Source organism: Lates calcarifer, linkage group LG6 (assembly GCF_001640805.2).
Source record: "Lates calcarifer isolate ASB-BC8 linkage group LG6, TLL_Latcal_v3, whole genome shotgun sequence".
Taxonomy (NCBI): Eukaryota; Metazoa; Chordata; class Actinopteri; family Centropomidae; genus Lates; species Lates calcarifer.
In genome coordinates, this window is record NC_066838.1 from 23651467 (window position 1) to 23674078 (window position 22612).

Sequence of the window (22612 nt, forward strand, 5' to 3'; positions counted from 1 at the left end):
AAATATTAACATATGTGAGTGGAACCAGTGAATTTGGCATTTTTCATTTAAAAGCTGATTATCAAAATAGTGGCCAATTGATTTTCTGTCAACCACCTAATCTTTTGAGCAATTGTCAGCGCTGTAATGTATTGTATGTATTAACATTTCATTAAAAATTACAAGCCTTGATAGTTTTATATCTACACAGGATAAACAGGAAGTCAGTTTCCTCTCCCTAAGTTTACCATTAAAGATGACTTTGATCAACCATCTCCTCTACTCATCAGTTTACCTGAGCCATGTGAGGACCTGTAAAGATTTTGTCAACAAAAAGAATTGTGTGGGATAAAACCTTCAGGAAGAGTGCTCTTGATCGGTTTAGTTAAATAAAAGACAAACAGCACTTTAGATGTAATCTTTGCATTTGTTTTAGCCCATGGATAGAAATAAATTATGATTACTGGGTAAAATTAGTGTAGTGCTTGAAATACTACACATATTCTAGCATAGAACAGCCTAAAAGCCCAATTATTATTTTAATGCTTTATATCCTTGTCCAGCTCAAGAATTAATTTTTGGTTTCATGAAGTAAGACCAGACTCATTGCTCCTTTAAGCCTGTCATGAGCTGCTTTTCCATGAGGTGCTTGTGACCACTCGGCCACAAAGATTTCAAAAGAAGTCTACTGACTGTTGTCCCTTTAGAAAGACTGCCCACCACAACCAAAGCCTCCATCTCACCCACAATTGCATAGACTATAGAAAGCATCTGTGTAGTGTGAGATTTATTTTACCTTCAAGTCTGTCTTTGAACTCCAGTCAGTTCTGTGGATTTCAGGGCCAGGCTTCTACTCCTTCATTTGCTAAAACATATCTAATTAAAAGATCAACATGAGATAACTTAGTTAAAGAAATCCAGAGGTTAGCTCAGTTTGTGGCTGCATTTCTGGCTAAATATTTAACATTTTTATCCTTTCAATTCTCTGTTATTTCTTTAAAAATGAAAACATACAGTTCAGTGAGAGAGGACTCTAATTTAATCAATTTTTACTTGATCTGAAGAACGTTTGTAATAAAGTGGAGGAAGGACTATCATTTTAAAGTAAATTCACCAAGCAGAGAGCACGGTTGTGTCAAAGAGAGCTTTTGCTAATTTCATCCAAACCTTCAGGGTAGTCAAGTATGCAGCGAGATCACCAATAAAATGGGTTTTTGTGGAGAATGTTTCAGAAGGTTAAATTCAATTTGAATTAAAATGGTACACAGCTGTTTCTTTCCTCATTTTTACTTCAGCTTTATCAACAGAGTAAAAAACATGAGCATTAAATAAGGGGCCAATTAAAATAGATTAGAAATTATGCAGATTTATTTTATCTCCAAATCTTTACCTTTGTTGTCTTCGTGAATTTGTAACAAAGCTAAACACATACATCATCTGTGGAAACAGAAGCCAGAAGCTACAAACCTAAACTGTTCATGTTGATGCTTTGTTTGGCAAAACGTCCGGTGGATGTGATACGAGAGCTGCATGAAAACGTCCATGCTGGGGCAGCCTTCAATGTCCATTTCACTGCTCAGCTTTCATCTGCCTCCAGGTTAATATTGTTACCAAACTTGGCATAAAGCTGGACCTTCAGATCCCCCAACACTTGCTGTATTGCTGACACTTGTTCCTCAAGGCCCTTGACTTCCTGCTCCAGTGCTTCCTGATTACAGAAAATGGAAAGTCGTTATATGACAGTGACTGCAAAAGAGAAGGAAAGCAATAACAAGGTTGAAACATTTACAGAAAATCAGTTTTAGCAAAATGACTTTAATAGTTGTATAATTAAAAACATATTCTAAAGGCAAGGGGCGAAAATTTGATGAGGAAAGAAAAAATCTTTTAACACATTTGATATTCACTGTGTGTAGCAGACTACTCCACATCAATCAGTGCAGGCCTGTGCAGTGTGCTTTTGTTGTAAGATGAAAAAGGTGCAAACACAAGGACAAACAGGGACATCCTGAATTGACAGAAGGGAGGACAAGGACAAAATCCCTGTTATTCAGCGCCTGCCCTCTCTATGGCTTAGCTTCTATGGAGCACTGACACAGCCCAGCTCCTCTCCCACAGGTGCACCAAGGAGGATCTCAAGCGCCCCATTGTGAAAACTGCCATCTGGCTAAACAACGTCCTCTGACACAGAGGCGTGAGCCTGAGCCGGCCTGGTGTAGTGGTGTTCTATTTAATCTCACCTTCACGTACACTTAAAGGAATAGTTCTACATTTTGTAAAAAACACACATTTGATTATTTGCGAGTTCGATGAGAAGATGTTGACATGTCTGGCATCCTGTTGTCATAACCGTGAGGAAAGAAAATATGCAATTTCCACAAAATCTGTGTATGGGCACATTTACAGTGTGAACATATGCTGCTTCCATCTATAAATATGGTCAGACACTGAGGTGAACTAACATTACACATTTGCACATCTGGAAACATTGGAACATCTTGACCTTTGTGAACTGTGTCTGCTAACAACTTGTACATTTGTTGAACTCTCCCTTTTTAAATCTTCACCTGTACCTGATATAGAACCAGTCTGGATTCAGAACTTTGTACTTTATCTAATCTATCTATAATAGATTTTTTTTAAAGCTAGCGTTCAACAGTAAAATGTGAGAAATTATAATTACGGTTTCTTTTAGGATGAGAAAGATGTGCTTTGCATTGATTGTTAACACTGTTTAACAAAAGGAAATTGCTAAAATAAGTTGCAATTATGTCATGAAAGCATGTGTTTTGACTTGTGGGATTGCTATAAAAACGCTAATCTGTAAAACAATTAACACTCTTGATTGAACTGATAGAAATGGAAGTGTGATTTTCACTTTTGCAACAAGTTTTTATTGTTTACAATGTCTTAAACAAGTTTGGATATTGTGTTACACATTTTTAATTTTTAACGGATCATATGATTTCCTGCAGGAAGGTAAATACCATATAACTGTTTTGTATACAGTAATAAATACAGCAGTATTAAGTCTATATGAACAGGCACTGAGCAGCATCTGTCCAAGCAATGAAAGTAATTATCATTTACCACATTTATCAAACCATGCACTCAGTAAGAGAGTTTGGAGAAGTTTTGAGTTTTGTGCACACCTTAACTATTCTAATTCCCACCTAGTGCACCAACACATCAGAATTTCTTTTGGACCACTATGTCAGCTCTCTCCATGAGAGAAAGGGAGAACATTGTAAAAATACTTTTTAATATGGTCTGTGAACACATTTATGAAACATGTGCCCCCCTAGAACCTTTTGTGGCTGTAGCGTCCTTCAGATAACACTAAACTGTGACTCGTCTGAACAAGATGATTTTCGAGGGGATCCAGTTCTTCATCTTAAAAACAGCACATTCATTTCACAAAGATTCAGCTGAAAGAACATCATATGAATGCCTATTGATAACACCTCAGGCTTCAATCACACACAGACATAATGTGTGATTTTATTGTTTCACAAGCTAGCCCTTGATTCCTTAATCAGCAGCTATTCGCTTATTCTAAACAGTCTAATAGGTCAAAAATATTTCAAAAATGCTCTATTTTCCTTGGGTAATTCTACAACAGAGGCACAATGCAGTATAACAGAAAGCATGTAGTGTGGCTCTCTTTTGAGATATGAAAAGATCTATCTCTATTAAGTAAAACCTATTGTTAAAAAAAGGTTTAAAAAGGTTTGCCACTATACAATGCCTCATTCTGTTTTGCTTGAAATGGATCATGATCTAATGTTGCTTAAGAGCAGTTAGATAAAAGATGATCCAGATCAAGAAAGTGTTAGTAATAATACACAAACCACAATGAAACACAAAGACACAATACAGCTTGTGACCTGACATTTTGTTGTATTGAATATAATAAAACTAGTGGGTGAATTAATTTTTCTTTCACTGCATTTTCAGTCATAAATCAATTCACTGTAAGTGTCATTTTCTAAAGGCTAGCTGTTTGTAAAATTAGTTTCTCTCTCTATCATTATATGTTAAATTCTCTCCCACGGTCCTTTAATTTGATTACTTTGGCTTAATGACGGTCTTTTACTGATGATTACAAGTCTGTAGAGGATGGAAAAAGAATTAAGAAACCTACCTTTGCAGCCTCCAGCATCTCTTGTGTTTCTTCCTGGGTGTGACTGATAAAGACGTCACCAATTTGATAAGGGATCAACAGAGAGTCGTCGTCTAACATCATTAGGTCATCACTGGCATCCTGTAAGTTCTGCAGTGATTTCTGCATGGAGACATTAACAGACCATTACAGAGTCTCAATGATGACTTTTAACAAATTAGTATTAGTAATTTAGCAGCTGCAGTGCTCCTCAGACCACACTTAAGTGTGACTCATATAAACCAAGTAGGAATAGTGTTGATTCAACTTGATGGTCACTTTGGAGGCTGTAATTTGCAATGCTGATGAAATATATTGTTCTACACTGAGGGGTGTTTCCAGTATTTTGTTCTCAGTTTCTCACGTTTCAAACACTGAATATTATAACCCTCATGAAAATAGAACTTCTGATATTCCTTGGTAGGCATACCAAATAAACTGGTAATTGAATGCAAAAACATGATCTAATATGAATCTGTTTAACAGTGACATGATTGTATGATGAGTATCAGGTCTAAACAAAATGTCATTATTCCAAAACGCTGTTATGATTATCAAAATCTGACTTTTGAAAATATATTCACAACACATGGTGCTTACTTTCTTTGCTTCTATTTCACTTTTGAGTTCTGTCATCCGACTTGTGTTTCTGGCAAATTTATTGATCTTCTGCTGGTCTTCAAAAGTGACATTCACATCTTCAACCGCCTGCAAACAAGAGAAAATTAGCAATGGTGGAATAAGTACTAAGATCCCTCACTTAAGGACAAATACCAGAGAGTAAAAATACACCATTACAACTAATAGCCCTGCATTCAAAATATTACTCAAGTATGTAAATATTATCAGCAAATGTGCTTGAATAAAAGAATAAAAGAGCTCAGCGCAGGAAAAATACATAAACATTGGACTACTATTACGAACACATTTACAGTCAGAATATTAGTGGGTGTTTTAGCCGGTTAAACCGGATATATTAAACTCGTCATTCAGTGACTATGAATGGTCAATATGGCTAACGTTAGCTAGCAAGTGGCGTGTGGTCACTGTTGTCAAGCATCACAGCTTCCGCTTAGCTAGTTACCATCACTGTTGTCATTATTTTCATTATTACTATTAGGCCGGTGAACTTTCAGTTAGGAGTGACAGTTAACAGTCAACTAATCGTAGGACAAGTCTAGTTACCGCATTAGCTAACAAGCTAACACTTAACGGTGGACGCTATCATTGAGCAGAGCTACACGAGGGCGTGACTGGGATTTTAAATATCACGGACACCGGTGAATGTGGCTGTTTTTCCACGGGCAGTTATACGCGTCTTTATTTGCGACCCCAGAGTTAATATCGAAAACAATATACATTTTAATTTTAATACATTTTTAAAAAACTTACAACAGGTCCCTTCACAGTGGCTGCCATCTTGACTTCCTCTTCTGCACAAAGACAGCAGGGCTGTACGACACAATATAGCTATACCGCCATCTAGCGGGCGGAAGTGCCTTGTGTGTTTCGGTAAAATAAAGCATCAGAATGCTTAATTTTCTAAGTTTTGACCGTTTAATCGTGTACTATGGTTGTCACTCGATCGCACTGTTGTTGTTTTTTTTAAAGAGATAATGTTTAACGTGGCATGAAACTTGGCCCTTAACTCACAGCTGGACATTGAGTGAGCAAAGACATGCTATCAATTTCACCATAAGTGACAATTCAGCCAGTTTGGTAGGAGATTATCATCAATTATCTCAATAAATATGTTCAAACTTGCTTACAATATGTCAGACTAGTTATTATATCAACCGGAACTGCTGCTCTGTAAATATTTCTACAGCAAACAGGACTGCACCCAAGTTCAAATATTTACTGAAAACGTTTCCAAAGCTAGAGAACCATTTTAGATTGGCTGTAGAGGATGTCAGTGTCAAAGATAGTATCTGCAACTGGGCAGTATCATGAGAAATCATACTGTGTTGACCTGAGCTGATATGTTGTTTCTCCCAACTAGTCTTAAAAATCAATGGCCTTTTTGTAAGGGGTTGTGCCACTAATAAAACTAGTAGGCTGTTATGCGTTGGTACATCATGAAGAGTTTGCTTGAGGTCTCTCAGCTGCAGGCCTTGCATGAAGTCAGAAGCGCACAATCCAAACAGGGGAATCCAACACCCACCTCAATGTGCAGGCTATAGGCTACAATTGGGACATTGTGCTCATGGATTCCAAGCCTTGTCATAATCAAGTCAATAAATACAGCAGGGTAAAACACAGATAGGCTACTTTGTGGTTTGGTTGATTTGCATAAACATGGATTAGATTATTTGAGGTCAAAAATGAGTGTTAAGGAGCTTTAATCAGCATGATCATGGCACATTTACTCACAAAAAGAACAAACAAAACATAAAGATGAGAATAATAAAGAAGGAACAAATCAAATGATGAACTTCTGTCAGTTTGTCTTTGATAACCGGATGCCTCTCAGATAGGTCTGTGTGTACTGATACATCGACAGGCCCACAAAGGCCATTTAAATGTGACTATGTGGAGGCATTTAAAGACAGATGATTTCATTACAAAGCTCTTTGTCTGTCTTGATTAACTGTGATAATAAAGCAGATACTTCCTCCTTTCAAAAAAAGCCTTTTTATCAAATAATATCAAAGTAATACAGTAGATATTTTTAGGCACATGTCACTTTGATTCATTTTTCAGCTGTCTAATATCAGCAAACTTTATTTTCAACTCTAAAACAACCCTGGGTATGATGACCTAAATGATAAAATGCGTACAGTTTTCTCTTTAAAACCATAACAACAAGGTTAAAGCAACAGGGTTGTAAGTGCACACATGTTTATTTTTGTTTTGGCAGTGTGGAAGTGTGCCAGACCAATATCCTTAATACACATCCTGTTACTTCACAGCTACATTTGTCAACAAAACTGTGATGCACCACCTTACCATCATGTGCATGATCAGAGCATAACCTCATTATCATCATTATCAGATTAGCATGAGCTAATCACATGCTTTTACCAAAGAGTGGCAACAGCCTGTTGGGTGGATGGCGGGCTTTTCACTGGAGGAAATCCAATTGATTACTTAAAAAACAGTCCCACCCATTTTAAAGCACACATAAAATAGCCTGTTAACAATAGCCTACACACACAGTTGGGCAGGAGCAGCTAGTCCATCCCTCTTAGTGAGTGACAGACACTTTCCATATATTTGTCTTGAGGAGGATATCACTTGCTTGACTTGCAGAGGTGTAATAAGGTAAGACATTTCAATGATATTGGAGTTACGGCATTACCAAAATGTGAAGACTTATGCAAATTACAGGTCTGAAACCACAGTTACGTAGAAGTTAGTCATTATTTGTTGTACATCTTTACTTGTTGAAGCAACATAACAAAACTGTTTTTGTTTTCTCTATTTAAATTGTTTCAGTTGAATTTAATCTGAGAGCTGTAGGTCTGAACTGTGAAAAAATATGGGAAACGAGAATTCCAAGGGTTCGGAGCTGACCAAGGTAAAATGACACAAATTATACAACAAACATAATGCTATGTTTATTGTATCCATTACTTTGCTGCCCTTAAATCAGCTGTAAGATGCACATGGAAAAAGCCACTGTTAGTTACTTCTTGAAGTTTTGAGCCTCCATGCATTCCAACATGCTGGACTGTTCAGGTGTTTACTGTCAAAACCAACTCTTCTCTTGAAATTAACCCCCCTTATAGTCAATGTCTTGTGAAGTGCAGGGCTGACATAGGCCAACATTTATTCTTTTTTATAATTTTTCTCATAGAATGGGACAATTCCAGAGAAACATGAAAATGGATCAGTGAATGGCCTTTCTGCAACCATCATATCTAATGGATTGGAGATTGAGGGTAAGTGACATATATTTTTTCTTTTCACATTTAGATAAACAACAGGAAAGTAATAAATTATCATGACTGTAAAATAACATAATGGCAATACATAAATTCAGACAGAAATGAAAGGTGTCTCTATCGAATTCCTCTCTTAAAATGTGGAGAATCTCATCTCAGAAAGGGTGTTGACTGCCCTTTATTCTGTTTAATTATATCCTGGTCAGTGGTGAAATCCTGCATATCAGTCTGTGATAGACAAAATCAGCTGATCTGTCCATGTCCATATTGGATTAGTCCTTTGGACTCATAATACTTTGTAAACACAGTGACTCCCATCTGGACTGTATCTTGAGTTTTCCAATGTAAACTATAGGCGTAGTCTCAGACATTAGCAAGGAGCAACTATTTGACCTGTCATGGTGTGGTTTGTGTCTCTGCAGTGACAATAATACTGTAGGATTCCCACTGGCAGCTGAGTTTGTCTAAGAGCTCATGTTGACGCTGGAGTTAAAGATAATGTCGCTTTCTTGAATTGACTAGCCCATGTTTGCTTGATGGAGCACTGCACAATAGATATCATGCATGAGTTTGCTGTTGCATGCAAAGAGCTTAACATTCAATATCTACCAGCAATAACAACTGTGAACTAGTGCACCATTCTCAAGTATTTTACTGTTACACAAGATTAATTCCCGCAGCACAGAAATCAGAACTTATTTTAAGTACCAATCAGTAACAGCAATATATAATTTGACTTTTTACCCTTGTGTTAGTTGTGTATTAAGAGTCAGTTGGTTTGGTGATCCAGTCCTATATTTTGAAACTTTGTGCATGAGACAACCCTTTTGATCTCTGATTTGTCGTCTTCTTTTGCAGTTAACAGTGAGACAACAGTCCTTCAAAATGGCGAACCCCTCTCTCTAAACCTTTCCACAGATTCAGTTGAGCCTGATTTTGTGGTAGTCGAATCTGACGCTCAACCGGCTGAGGCCCAAATTGTTAATGAAATCCCTGAACCCACCATCCAGAAGGAAGAGGTCAAGAAAAGTAAACGAGAAAAAGGTCGTCTTTTTGGCAAAATGTTCAAAAAGAAAGCAGAGCCTCCAGCTGATGTCGAGAGTGTTCAGGAAAAAGAGACGTCAAAAGACGATCAAACGGATAGTCCTGAAAATCCTCCTGCTGTTGACCCACAGCCGGTGAGTAGAGTTTTTATGTTTATTTTCAAAGTATAAGTCTGGTGATATTCTATATTTTTTTTATTGCCAACTAGTCCCAAGGCCAAAACCAAAAATGAACTGATTCTTCATTTTCAGTAAGATGAAATGGATTTAGGGCTTTATCACTGTATTTTAGTCATAAAGAGCTGAGATGGACTAACTATTGGCTAAAACAAAAATATAGGAAAATGCCAGCCTTACCCTTTATTGTTTTGTGCTAATCTCTAAAACAATCTGCCTGCCAGACTGCTTGAAATCACTTAGATTTAGACTTTCTTTGTAATTTAATAACTTAATAACAGAACATAAATAATCTCAAAAACATATTAATAAAAGAAAAAATAATAATTTGTTTAATCACAAAACAACTGAGAGACCACAAAAATGCAAACATTTGTATAATAAAGTACTGCAATACATCACTGCAATAAACACATTGAGTAGTACCTTGAATTCTGTGGTATAGTTTGAAGCTTTGGTGGTTTTGTATTGGACAGCATTTTACTGATGTGTTTACAATATTTTTTCACCCCATTTACAGTATATACTGTATACGCAGCAGAAAAGGATGACAAAAAGACTACACAATATAATGCAATCCAATACAACAACATCACATGCTACAACCTCCATAGTGTTTAAACTTTTTGTGTGGATTTCCTACAGGACTGTTATGACATTACAATGTAGAGAGGTTCCTATGTTTCTGGTCACTTCTGGTGTATTACACAGTGTGACCGAGACCATTGCTGTCATATGTGTCCAGCAAACAAAAACTAAATTTTATCTAAATATGAATGTTGATTTCCATGGTAAAGGAGTTGAACTCAAGTGGAGAAGAAACTACCACCAAGATCATCATTGAGCACCAAGAGGAGGCTGGACACCCACATCAAAGAGCTGAAACATCCACACAAACGGACAGAAAAACTGAAGCTGATATTTCAACACAAACTGGTGATGATGATGATACAACTGTTAATTCTGAGGGCCCAGTGGAAGTGGTAGTCATAACAGAGTCAACAAAAACTGAAGAAGATTTATTGGATGAATCTGCCATTACAATTGCTGAGGAGGCTATTGAAGAGACTGCAAATACAGAGCGGTCAGACAATCAGACAGCTGAGATCATCATTGAGGAAGTGGTCGTCACGGAGAACAATGTGTATGAGAATATAATGTTCAGAGCGGAGCGGGTGGAAGTTACAGACAATTTTGAAATGAGCCACTGCAATCCTGAGGAAGAGAGTATTAATGGACCAGAGGACAAAATACTTGTAGAGGAAAATAAGAGCGAAGAAACTGTGCCACTGGAGGTCTCTTCCAGCCTTCCTAAAGTGGTGGCAGATTGTATTGAGGCAGTTTTCGCTGCTGTTTCTGAATCCACTGATTACACTGCTATAAACACGTCAGAGCCACAGCCAGAGCCACAGCCAGGAGTAGATGAAGTAATTACTGAGGACAATGGTGAAGGAGCTGGAGACATGTCAGCTGATGTGGTGCTGATTGAAACCACTGAACCTGAGCATAATGTTGTCACTCCCGAGGCTGGGGAAGAAAATGGTGTTCCCCCCCTAGATGAAGAGTCAGTGACAACGGTGATGGAAACAATCTCTGAAGCTGCTCATGAGGAGACAGATCCTACACCTGCAAACCACAACACATCTGTGGAAGAACCTCCTGGCCTTCTTGAGACAGAGATTGTAATTATGGAGGGATCTGCCCATGAAGAGGTCACCTCTGATGATGCTGTTGTAGTTGGTGATGTACCAGAAATGAGTGATCAAGACAAACTCAGCCCTGCAACTGACAAAGAGCCAGAAACAGCTGACAAATCAGAACCAAGTCCTGTTATTATCAGTGAAGATGATGTGATAGCAGAGGCAGCAATTGATGTCCTCTCTCAAGAATTTGAACCCAATGCTACCACTCCTCAGGAGCCTGCAGCAGATAATGGCAGCCCTGTGGAAGAAGAGGTTATCACTGTAACAGTTTTTGTGCCCCTCTCTGAGGAACAAGAAATAAGTCTTACCATTCCAGAGGATCCTGTGGAAGAAACAGTTATCCCATTCAAAGACCAGACAGCTGAGGAGATGAATGAAGAGGCTATTGAGGCTTTATCAAATGAACTTGAAACAGTGCCAGTAAGTCTTGAGGAGGCTACCACTATCCAAGAATCATCTACTGAAGAAGTCATCAAGGTTGTCATTTCTGAAGAACCTCTAGAGGAAAGAGACATGGCAGAGGGAAAAACTGAAGAATCTGAAGATGTTTTGGCACAAACTGAAAGCTCTGAGACATTGGAACAAATTCCTCTAATCTCTGAGGAACCTGCAGAAGAAATTCCAAGCCCTTGTGATGAAGATACAACCACTGAAGTATTGGAGAGCATAGTAGAATCAGTTGTTGAAGCTATTTCAGAAAAGCCTGAAGTCACTGAAAACGTAGTTGAGGAACCTGAAAATGTGCACGAAGATGCGCCACCAATGGAGGCCACAGAAGAGTCTGAGCCTTGTGTTTCCGTCCAAGAGGAACTCATGGAGGAGAATGTTTCCCAAACTGAAACTCTTTTGGAGGATCCTGATAAAAATGTTCCACCTGTGGCTGATGTGGAAGTGTTGGAATCAATTGAACCAACTGATGAAAACCCTGTTGATTCTGAAGAGCGAGTTGAGGAGAGTGAGCCACAACCAAACTCTGAAGTGCTTATGTTAATCCTGAAGACAACTGAAGACAAAGTTACAGAGGAGATACACCACAAAACAGACAATTCTGGTGATGTTTCAGGTGCGACTGAGGAGAACTCTGAGGTTGAAACTTTAGATGAGCCTGTGGCAGAGTGTGTTGAGGCTGTTCTTGAGAGTACTGTAGAAGAAATCATTGGAGAAGAAGCTGAATGTAACCTTGCGACTTCAGAGGAGGTAATACCAGAGACCACTGGAGAAGAAGCTGAATGTAACCTTGCAACCTCAGAGGAGGTAATACCAGAAATCATTGGAGAAGAAGCTGTGGAAGAACCTCCTGCCCTTTTTGAGACAGAGATTGTAATTATGGAGGGATCTGCCTATGAAGAACTCACCTCTGATGATGCTGTTGTAGTTGGTGATGTACCAGAAATGAGTGATCAAGACAAACTCAGCCCTGCAACTGAAAAAGAGCCAGAAACAGCTGACAAATCAGAACCAAGTCCTGTTATTATCAGTGAAGATGATGTGATAGCAGAGGCAGCAATTGATGTCCTCTCTCAAGAATTTGAACCCAATGCTACCACTCCTCAGGAGCCTGCAGCAGATAATGGCAGCCCTGTGGAAGAAGAGGTTATCACTGTAACAGTTTTTGTGCCCCTCTCTGAGGAACAAGAAATAAGTCTTACCATTCCAGAGGATCCTGTGGAAGAAACAGTTATCCCATTCAAAGACCAGACAGCTGAGGAGATGAATGAAGAGGCTATTGAGGCTTTATCAAATGAAGCTTGAAACAGTGCCAGTAAGTCTTGAGGAGGCTACTACTATCCAAGAGTCATCTACTGAAGAAGTCATCGAGGTTGTCATTTCTGAAGAACCTCTAGAGGAAAGTGACGTGGCAGAGGGAAAAACTGAAGAATCTGAAGATGTTTTGGCACAAACTGAAAGCACCGAAACATCGGAACAAATTCCTCTAATCTCTGAGGAACCTGCAGAAGAAATTCCAAGCCCTTGTGATGAAGATACAACCACTGAAGTATTGGAGAGCATAGTAGAATCAGTTGTTGAAGCTATTTCAGAAAAGCTTGAAGTCACTGAAAACGTAGTTGAGGAACCTGAAAATGTGCATGAAGATGCGCCACCAATGGAGGCAACAGAAGAGTCTGAGCCTTGTGTTTCCGTCCAAGAGGAACTCATGGAGGAGAATGTTTCCCAAACTGAAACTCTTTTGCAGGATCCTGATAAAGATGTTCTACCTGCGGCTGATGTGGAAGTGTTGGAATCAATTGAGCCAACTGATGCAAACCCTGTTGATTCTGAAGAGCGAGTTGAGGAGAGTGAGCCACAACCAAACTCTGAAGTGCTTATGTTAATCCTGAAGACAACTGAAGACAAAGTTACAGAGGAGATACACCACAAAACAGACAATTCTGGTGATGTTTCAGGTGCGACTGAGGAAAACTCTGACGTTGAAACTTTAGATGAGCCTGTGGCAGAGTGTGTTGAGGCCGTTCTTGAGAGTATTGTAGAAGAAATCATTGGAGAAGAAGCTGAATGTAACCATGCGACTTCAGAGGAGGTAATACCAGAGATCATTGCAGAAGAAGCTGAATGTAACCATGTGACTTCAGGGGAGGCTGGACCAGAGATCACTGCAGAGGAAGAGACTGAAGAGAAGGCAGAGAATGAATCAAGCATGGACACAACAGATTCAACACTAGACTCAGAATGTACTGAAATTAGTGAAGGTACCTCAGTCAAAAGTGCAGACATGGAAGCTTTACTTGATAGGTTGCAGTCAGCTTGTACATCAGCTGTTGTGGAATCAAGTATATAGGCTTGGTGGTATAGAGATATCCTCACTGGGATACAGCATTACTATTACCATTCATGTGGATCCAAAGACAGAACAGCAATAAAATGTTGAAGGAATTATCCAAATGTTTTTGTTTTGAAAAATATTGTTTTTCCTCATTAGGATATCATGTGTTTTATGGTATGTAGTGGTAATTCAATTACTGGATTGTAAGATGATTGTCTTATAATTATGCAAAGTGCAAATGTTTGTATATATCATCAACGCAAAGTTCACATTGTAAAATACTGAACCATTTTCCAATAAAATGTTAAATGCAAATTTCTCTTTGTTCATGATTTTGTTCCTGATTTGTTTGTATTCTCTTTTATTTTATGCAAATAATACTTGCTAAAAATTAGAAATTTTAGTCAACACAAAACAATAAATGAATCTTGACACACAAAAGTGAAGTCAGAGTAGATTCACTAAAAATAATCTTAAAGTCAAGATCCAGTTCATTCAGATTCACTTCTATATTTTAGAGACATGCACCATAAGGACACAGCAAGGTATTTGAGTTTTCTGACATTTCTCAGGGCATAACTCTCACACATTGTTGAATATCAATGAGTGAGGGGTGGGACACACACATTAATAAAAGGGTGATTGTTGACAATGCCCGAGTAGGCAGAGGCATGGTTGGAATTGTGCTCCGATCTCAATGCTGCGATTAAGACACTCACTGCTTGCATATCAGCTCCACTGCTCTAACATAATACTCAAAGGCTAATTCTTTGTGATGGTGTATAGGAGACAGCTAACCTAAAGCAAGAGTCAGAATCATTAGCGGAGCCAGAAAGTGTGACTCTAGACCCAGATCCAGAGGAAGAAAAAGTTCCTGAAACTGACAACGGAGACAGTGAGCCCGTGGAAAACCAAGAGGAGAGTAAGCCTGAAGAGAATCCAGTTATGAACTTCTTCAAAACACTAGTAAGTGACAAATTTGAGACATTAAGTGTGGTTTATATGCTCTTGATATTTCTAATTACTTATCTGTTTGTAAAATTAGACTGCTCAGGAAAAATAAATAGTTGAATTGCTGTAATTTAAGTTTAAAAACAAATCAAATCTTGTTATCTCTGACTTTTTCTGAAGGAAAACAGCTGCTCAAACCACAAAGATGAAGTCAGTGTGTGTTTTGTAATTATTCTTTAAAGCCACTGAAGCCAAGACATTTGGTAATGTGCCCGATAAAGTAGAGATCAGTGATAATAAATTACACAGTGAAGATGTAGTTTTTAATTTTTGTTTTGTCTGTTTGTAATTCCTTTCATTCCATGTTGAGGAATGTGAAAGTTTTTTTTTTTAAGGTATCCATAATAAATTCTGCCATGATGACAGCGCCTTATGGAAAACCTACAACAAGCAGCTATTGTATTTCCTCTTCATCATGCTGTCTTTTGGATTCATGCCGTTTTAAAGAGTTGCCATTGCCCTAGCCCCATGCTAATCAAGTCTTTGAACATGCGGGAATGTGGTGGCCTATTGTTCAGCCCATAGTGTGAGCTCACAAGGGAGGCCTGTGCGGTTGGAAGTTGAGATTTGTGAAGATAGAGCGAGGGCAGGCCTACGCCATCTCCAAAGCACAATAGCTGTCACAATGACAGCGCATGTACTGTATGTGCTCTGTCAGGGACCTCAGAGTGCACTCTGTGTGTTAGTTAGCTTACCATAAAAGCCTATGTCTGCGTTCATGAAAGGCTTCTGTTTTATCTAAATAATAATTTTTCTGTTCCTGTTACATCAACTACATCCTCTGTTTCTGTACATTTTACACTGCAGCTGTACTGCTAGCTACATTAAATAACATAATGCTCCACAGTGCTTACATATTTAACATTTGATGGTTACACATTTTGTTTTCTTATTATTTTTTGTGTACACACTATAAAACTAAATAAAATATTCCTTCCCTTGATGCACAGGTGACCACTAAAACATCCAAAAAGGAAACAGCTACTCCTGATGCCGCAAAAGATCAGGTGAACAGATGTTCATGAAGCTCTTATTTGACTTCTCTATTACTTCTTATTATCATGTCATTTATTTCTAATTATAAAGCCGTTGAGTGAAATCAGTGATGACAGGGCTGATTATCGAACACAGGCTGCTATTAGTTATCTGTAACTGGCATGCATTTCTGTTCATTTCTGTTTGTGTTCCGTTTGTAACTTAAATTGAGGATATTGCTGAGAACATTTTATTTCTAAGGGATGAGCATTTATAGGACATGTACACAAGCTTTTTGCAGATCCTTATTTGCTTCAGTTTAACTTTATCTCTCTAACTGCTTCCTTTTTCTGTTGCCAAATAGTCCCAGAAGGAGATCCAACCAGCGGCTACCACTACTGTGAGCATATAGCCCATTAACTGTTTTGATTTGTGTAACTCACAAGAAAAGCCATCAGTTCTAGAAATTACCTTAATTTTATATTTTGCATACTAATTGAATTTTTAATAGTTGAAGTTGTAAGAAATTTAATTCCTGATACCATATCTGATATTATATTTCACCTAAAATTGCCATTACAGAAATGTATTTGCTGGTAAAGGTGACAGTGTGGACAGTTCCGAGTTTTCTCAGCAGGCCATTAATTTAACATCCTCTCTCCCTATTGAATAGGCTGCACAAGTATCTGAGCCGCCTGCAGCACCCAAAGGAATGTCTATCCCACCACCACCACCTCCAGAGCCACCAAAAATGGAAGTCAAAGCAGAGCTAGCTGCCAAACCTGTGAAGCCCACACCAAAAGAAGAACCAAAAGCTGCTGAGAAGGAACCCGAGCCCTCAAAAGGAAAATCAGCCAAAGCTGCTCTGAGTAAACTCTTCAGCTCAAAGGTAAATAAACAACTGTAACTGGAGATTGCAAGATAAGATCATTATCTTAAGGGGTATTTATTCATGTTGGCTTTTAGTGAGTGCATGTTCCACAGGGTGTTAGATCATAATGTAGTGTGAATTATGCTGTATGTGAATTTGAGGTACTGATAGGTTTCAAGGCATCCAAAGGCAAGGGTGTTTCGGCAAGTGGAGCCAATGCCTCAGCCAAGACTGCAGCAGTGGTACAGTAGATTATCATATTCTCAAACTGACCATGGCTCATCCTGGTACTAACTGAACAAGAGCTGATTTGTTTGGAGGTGGCAGAAACAGAACAATTTGCTGTTTCTTAATTGGAACATTTTTATGAAAGGTAGCATTTGTCCTGATCTGAAAATTAATGCAGGCGAATAGGGTTTCACAAATGTGAGTCCTCAGTTGGATGTGCAATAACAGTGTGACTTTGGTCAAAAGATTTCACTGGAAAATAATCTCAACTCAGCACCACTGTTTCTACCACAGTCCATTTTCATCAAAAATTTGCAATTCATTTAATTTACAACAAATAGTTTGACATTTTGGGAAATATGCTTTTTTGCTACTTGACTGGAGTTAGATGAGAAGATTGATGCCACTCTTATGTCTGTGCACAGTGTTTGAAGCTAAAGTCAGGAGGCAACTAGCTTAGTTTAGCATAAACACTGGAAACAGGACAAACAATTAGCCTGGCTCTGTCTACAATTCACAAACATACCTACCAGCATCTTTACTGCTCACCAATTAATGTTGCATCTTGTTTAATCTGTATTGATATGACAGTGGGATTTTCTCATCTAACTCTTGACAAGAAAGTGTTTCCCAAGATATCAAACTGTCCCATTAACCAGTCCACATTAGTTATTTGCAATGCTAACTTATTAAGCTTTTCATGATTTGAATATTTCATGTATTTTTTTAAGGTTCTTAGGACATTTGTTTTATAATTTGTTGACTTTTACTAACAATAAGAACTTCCTCATTGTTCTGCAGACAATCAAGGACATACCACTGCCAACAATAGAAGTAGAGGTACAGCCAGTTGTAGAAGTACAGGTAAACTAGAGAGTCTACTCAGTCTTCTCAGCTTTATTTAGGGAATTATATATTAATGTATTCTGGTGTGTGTGAATGTACCTACACACAATTTCACTTGTGCTTACAAAGCATAATGTTAGTGTTATATAACAGACATGCTGTATGATAAATTACAAAAATTTGCATGCTAAGGCTGTTTAAATTTGCACCTGTTCAAAATAAACTAGTAGTTTCACTCTGCAGGAGACGCCAGTGGAGGCACCAGAGCCAGTTGTAGAACTCCAGGTAATTCAAAGAACAACACTGGAGTTTTGCTGTTTTTAGGGAGTGGAATAATCTTCTGATCCTCTGATTATAACACATCACCATGTTCTAAATTGCATGTGGGCTTTTTTATTTTTTATTTTTTTAACATATTCTGATTCATTTGCATTTGCTCAGAGAGAAAATAAGGTTGAACCTCAGGAGACAGCTGAAGAGGTGGCACAGCCAGTTGTAGAAGAGCAGGTAAATCAGCAAGAAGTGCTTGGGAATATTAATTGTTAATTTTCTTCACTCTACAGGCACCTCTGACATGCTGTTACAGACATAGCAAATATTATGTTGAAAATAAACTTTCATTCATTTCAGTGAAAACATCAAACTTGGCATTTGCTCTTTAAGAAAGAAAAATGAAACATTTTTTACTGGTTTGATTAATTAATTCTTTCAATTATTAGAGCATTTTTTTTATCACATTGCACTCAGTTGGTGTGTGTTGTACAGTTTCCATTGTGACAGATGAGTCAGGGCTTCATTTACTGCATTTCATACAGTGTTTAAATTTATGGGAAAACAAATAACTTTTCCTTCCCTGCAGACGGTGGATGGGGTACCACAGCCAGAGGTAAATTAAAGGAAATCAGCATTCTGGGAAATATGCTTATTTGCTTTCTTTTAGTTTTTAAACTTTTATTTTGTATGGATCTAAACAAATGAAATATGTTTTGTTACCTTTTGTTGCCTGTTACCTTTGAACCAGGCTGCTACACTAACCTGCTGCTGGTTGTAGCCTCATATTTAATGGGTGGTTCTTATCTTAATCTTTGCTAGAAAGCAAATAAGAATATTTCCCAAAATGTCAAACTATTCTTTTAAAGACCTACAATCTCAGAGTCTTCAGTGGAGACTGAAATAATTCCTTTCATTTTTTCTTTTACAGAAAATAACATTTTTTCTGCATGATGGTGCAGGGTTCTCTATTCCTACAGGGGCTGGATCTAATGGTGTCTGATTTTTCTGCCTCCTCTCTGCTGTGATCTTGGATATTTTCCCCCTTTTTACCTCCTCTTTCACTTGCAGGTGACAGGTCCTGCTCTCACTCTGTCAGCTTCAATGATGGTCATTCCTTTAATTTGTAAATAGCTCATGATATGTATTTTCGCTCTCTACTGTTCTGATAAAAGAAAGCAGATCCCTCAAAAGCTGGCACTCTGGAGGCTGCTGCAAAGCCAGAACCACCACCACCTGCTCAAGAAGAAAAGAAAACAGACTCAAAACCATCTTTCTTCTCTCTCTTCAAGCCTAAAGTAAGGACCTACTCACTACACATATACGCCTTAGAAATATCTGAACATTTTTGAATATGAATTGTGGTGGAATTATTTAAACAGAAAGTAACAGATTGATGTGAATTTGAGGTACTGTTAGACCACATGACAACAAAAGTCCAGGCAGCCTCCACAAGTGGAGTTCGGCTCCTCAGGAAAACTACTAGAGTGGTAAATACAGTAAAATTACCTCTGGAGAACAGATGCATTATTAACCAGAGTGATTTCATTAATTACATCTGGAATTAAAACCTGCTTTTAAAAACAGCTTTTTATGGCCTAAGTATTTTTCTCCATGTGTTATTATATTTGAAACCATAACAACACACATCAGTGCTTCTGTTATCATCCCTCATAATGTTGCAATCATTAAGACAGACTGGATCCTAACAGTGGATGTACATCTTAATGTCACTTCAAATGTCATGTCAAAGTCCATCTGCACTTAATGATAGGCGAACATAAGACACTATTATTCTCTGTTGCTCTACGTCTGGAATAAATTTAGATTTCCATTATTTACCTCAACACTTACAGGCTGAACCCAAGAAGGCGACCCCTGCCCCAGACACAGCAGCAGAGGCAGCTAAAACCAAGGAGGAACCCACAGCAGCAGCCAAGTCCTCAGAGGCGGCTGTAGATAGCAAACAAGCTTCAGCGGCCTCCCCAGCTGGAGATGATGCAGCCAAAGGTCCCAAAAAACTGGAGAAGAGGAACTCCATTCAGCTGTTGTTTAAAAGTCTGGTAAGGAGAGCAAAGCAGAAATCAAACACTGTTAAATCACATAAATCACATAATCGCACAATAATGCAGTGATACTTACTGGGATTTATTTTGAGTGTCATGGCAAATTACAATATCTCCACTAGATGGCAGCAGCAGCTCAATAAGTAAATAAAGGTGTGGGCCATATCTCACAGAGCAGCGTACACTGTGTTAACTTCCTGAGAATTGCATTTGAATTTTGCACAATTTGATTCTAATAACTTTGACTTTGTATTTAGTGTAATTTATTACAGAAGACACACATTTTGTGCAGCATTGCAAGTGGTGAAATTTAGTGAAATGATACAACAAGTGAGGAAGAAGGGGAAAAAAAACAAAGAAATTAGGTTAGAAATTGCTTCCCCCAGCTTGCATAAAGGACACAGTTTTAGAGAAACTCAAATAAAACACAAATAAATGTCTAATAAATTCTTGTTTGGCTTGGATGGCTTTAAAGATAAGAGTAGTAAATATTGTAAATGAAAAAATATTTTCTGCCTTTAAATTTCAGAAACGTCACTCTACAGACGCCGGAGTCCAGACAGAACCAGTTGCTGCTGCTCCAGCAGCAGAGAAGGCCAAATGAAACCAAAAGCAACACTGAAGTTTCCCTGTACAGACTCCCTTTCTCTTACTCAATCTTTTATCTCTCTCTCTGTCCCATTACCCCCTCAAACCCTTGAATTACTTTAACTACATTTTTTGTTTATAAGTTACGATATAAAAGGCAAAGTTACTGGATAAAAGGATAACAGTAAGTGAGTAGTTGTGAGAAAGAGAAGTGAACAGGTAGTTGAACTAGTGGTGATTTGAAATGGTCAAAAGCCTTGTTGTGAGGTTGTTGAGATGCATATAAATATATATATATATTTTTGGTCATATAAATGTCTTGACAAATACACCAACGTGAGTGTGAAACCTTTTCTACAGACATTTAATGTGACTTCTCTCTGATCTTGCAAGCTAACACACTGGGCTTATGCAATAGACTGTACCACGCTTTGCTTTTAGCAACTAATCTGTCTGAAACATTTAAAAGCACATGTCATATATATGTTCTATTTTTTCATTTCATACCACAAAAATCATGCAGTTGTGGCAATGCAGAGCTCAATATGAAATTATATTGAAAAAGATACTTATATGTATATGACATTCTGACATAATAGAGCTGATAGGAGGAGCATTTTCATATAACAAACTGCACTTACACACTTTTTAACTCTATGTAGGCTATATGTAGACTAAAGCACATACATACATATCATAACTGTCATATATTGGGCCATATGGGAAATCACAATCTTTAGTGTTCTGTGTTCTGTGGGGAATTGATTGTAAGTATTCGTGTTAACAAATGCATCTGAGGTGGCAAAATGGTGTCATTGTGCAAATGTGTCCTTGTGGTATGTTTTGCAGCCACAGTAGTCATGAATCAAAGCCGATTAGCTTTTAATTTGATAGCAACATTTTGTGTCATGTCATTAAACTGAAGTCTTATGGTGTTTGTCATATGTGCAATTAATATCAGGCTTTTGTTTGTCTAAATGTATGTGTGTATGTGTAACTTCAGTTATCTTGAAGACAATAAATATGTTCACCATTTGTCTGTTCTTCATCAGTGCAAACTACAATTAATCAAGAATAACTGGGTGTTGCAGCGACTGCAAAAGTATGTGGCTTAGCGAGTTTGGCAAAAAATTAAACACAACATTCTTTTACATCTAAATCATTTTCACACACACAAGTTAATGCACCAAACCCGTGAGTTAGTAAGGTGTGACATGTGAGTCACACTTTGCTATGCTGGGTGTAGATTTAAATACTGTAAGCCTTACTCATCTGTGTGGTTATTTGTATTACTGACAGAAAAGTGACAGTTATCTGACAGACATGGCCACAAAAAAGAAAACTGACTGCAGAGCTGGCCATCATTTGTAACTCTGACAGACAGTGAGATGACTGCTGACATCAATAGTTAATACTCATTTACATTTTTAGAGTCTTCTTAGAGACACGCCTTAGAGATAAAAGATGTAAAACAAGATCTAAAGAATTGTATATTTCAGGCAAAGGAATCTCTCAAATCTTCTTTTACCTTTTATGGCGTAGTTTCTATGATTCATGGCACAGTGTGTAGTCTTTGGAAGGATGTGTTTTAGATAGTAATGTCTGAGACCCACCATTCCCCCAGCGTTAAGTGATGAGTCGCGGCCCCTGAAGGCATAACTCACACTGCTCCTTTGTTATCAATGAGACACACTCTTCTTGTATTACCCTCTGTAATAGGTGTGATCATTTTAAATTGTGCATCAAAGTAATTGCCATGGCACTGAGGGTGAAAAAGTGAGGTATTGCCTACACAGTTAAGGCATGTGGTCCATTGTCTGTCGTTTTCCCTGAGGATGATTTCAAATTAAGATGCAGTGTGACATTTTTGCCACAAGTGTTGCTGCTTTGAGCTATGAGCTCTTATTCATTACTAAACATAAAGTATACTGCTGATGGAACTAGAAGAAACACATCTTGAGTTTGAGCTTTAATGAGAGAGGAATATGAATCAGTGAAATAACAATGTGGAACTTTTGCAAGAT

At 38.0% G+C, this 22612-nt stretch overlaps 2 protein-coding genes across 10 annotated transcripts; one reads left to right on the forward strand and one right to left on the reverse strand.

The window, feature by feature from the left end:
- Nucleotides 1-1250: 1250 nt before the first annotated feature.
- On the reverse strand, nucleotides 1251-5642 carry pfdn4 (prefoldin subunit 4). Its single transcript, XM_018690855.2, has 4 exons — nucleotides 5534-5642; nucleotides 4742-4849; nucleotides 4124-4264; nucleotides 1251-1687 (listed from the first exon to the last, which is right to left on the reverse strand). The coding sequence occupies exons 1-4, from the start codon at nucleotides 5558-5560 to the stop codon at nucleotides 1556-1558; spliced, it is 408 nt and encodes a 135-aa protein (XP_018546371.1). The 5' UTR covers nucleotides 5561-5642; the 3' UTR covers nucleotides 1251-1555.
- A 1563-nt stretch (nucleotides 5643-7205) lies between these two features.
- bcas1 (brain enriched myelin associated protein 1) lies at nucleotides 7206-21623 on the forward strand. 9 transcript variants are annotated; one of them, XM_018691151.1, is made up of 17 exons: nucleotides 7276-7405; nucleotides 7580-7661; nucleotides 7941-8025; nucleotides 8887-9206; nucleotides 14520-14699; nucleotides 15695-15751; nucleotides 16084-16119; nucleotides 16393-16608; nucleotides 16752-16832; nucleotides 17620-17682; nucleotides 17908-17949; nucleotides 18106-18171; nucleotides 18524-18550; nucleotides 19110-19232; nucleotides 19344-19424; nucleotides 19791-19997; nucleotides 20530-21623. In XM_018691151.1, exons 2-17 carry the CDS (start codon nucleotides 7623-7625, stop codon nucleotides 20602-20604), a joined length of 1698 nt encoding a protein of 565 aa, XP_018546667.1. In that variant the 5' UTR covers nucleotides 7276-7405; nucleotides 7580-7622; the 3' UTR covers nucleotides 20605-21623. The 9 variants fall into 9 exon arrangements, with proteins under 9 accessions (XP_050927355.1, XP_018546915.1, XP_018546667.1 ...); XM_018691399.2 differs by lacking the exon at nucleotides 16084-16119 and having other exon boundaries at nucleotides 7275-7405; XM_018691559.1 differs by lacking the exon at nucleotides 19344-19424.
- Nucleotides 21624-22612: the final 989 nt, after the last annotated feature.

Bases quoted from the DNA above. Each gene is read 5' to 3' on its own strand.
- pfdn4 (XM_018690855.2), bottom strand. From the start codon at position 5,560: ATGGCAGCCACTGTGAAGGGACCTGTT. The intron at 4,265-4,741 runs GTAAGCACCATG...GTCTCCATGCAG, and splicing joins GTGAAATAGAAGCAAAGAAA to AAATCACTGCAGAACTTACA. The intron at 1,688-4,123 runs GTAGGTTTCTTA...TTCTGTAATCAG, and splicing joins AGATGCTGGAGGCTGCAAAG to GAAGCACTGGAGCAGGAAGT.
- bcas1 (XM_051071398.1), top strand. From the start codon at position 7,623: ATGGGAAACGAGAATTCCAAGGGTTCGGAGCTGACCAAG. The intron at 8,026-8,886 runs GTAAGTGACATA...CTTCTTTTGCAG, and splicing joins TAATGGATTGGAGATTGAGG to TTAACAGTGAGACAACAGTC. The intron at 9,207-10,045 runs GTGAGTAGAGTT...TCCATGGTAAAG, and splicing joins CTGCTGTTGACCCACAGCCG to GAGTTGAACTCAAGTGGAGA.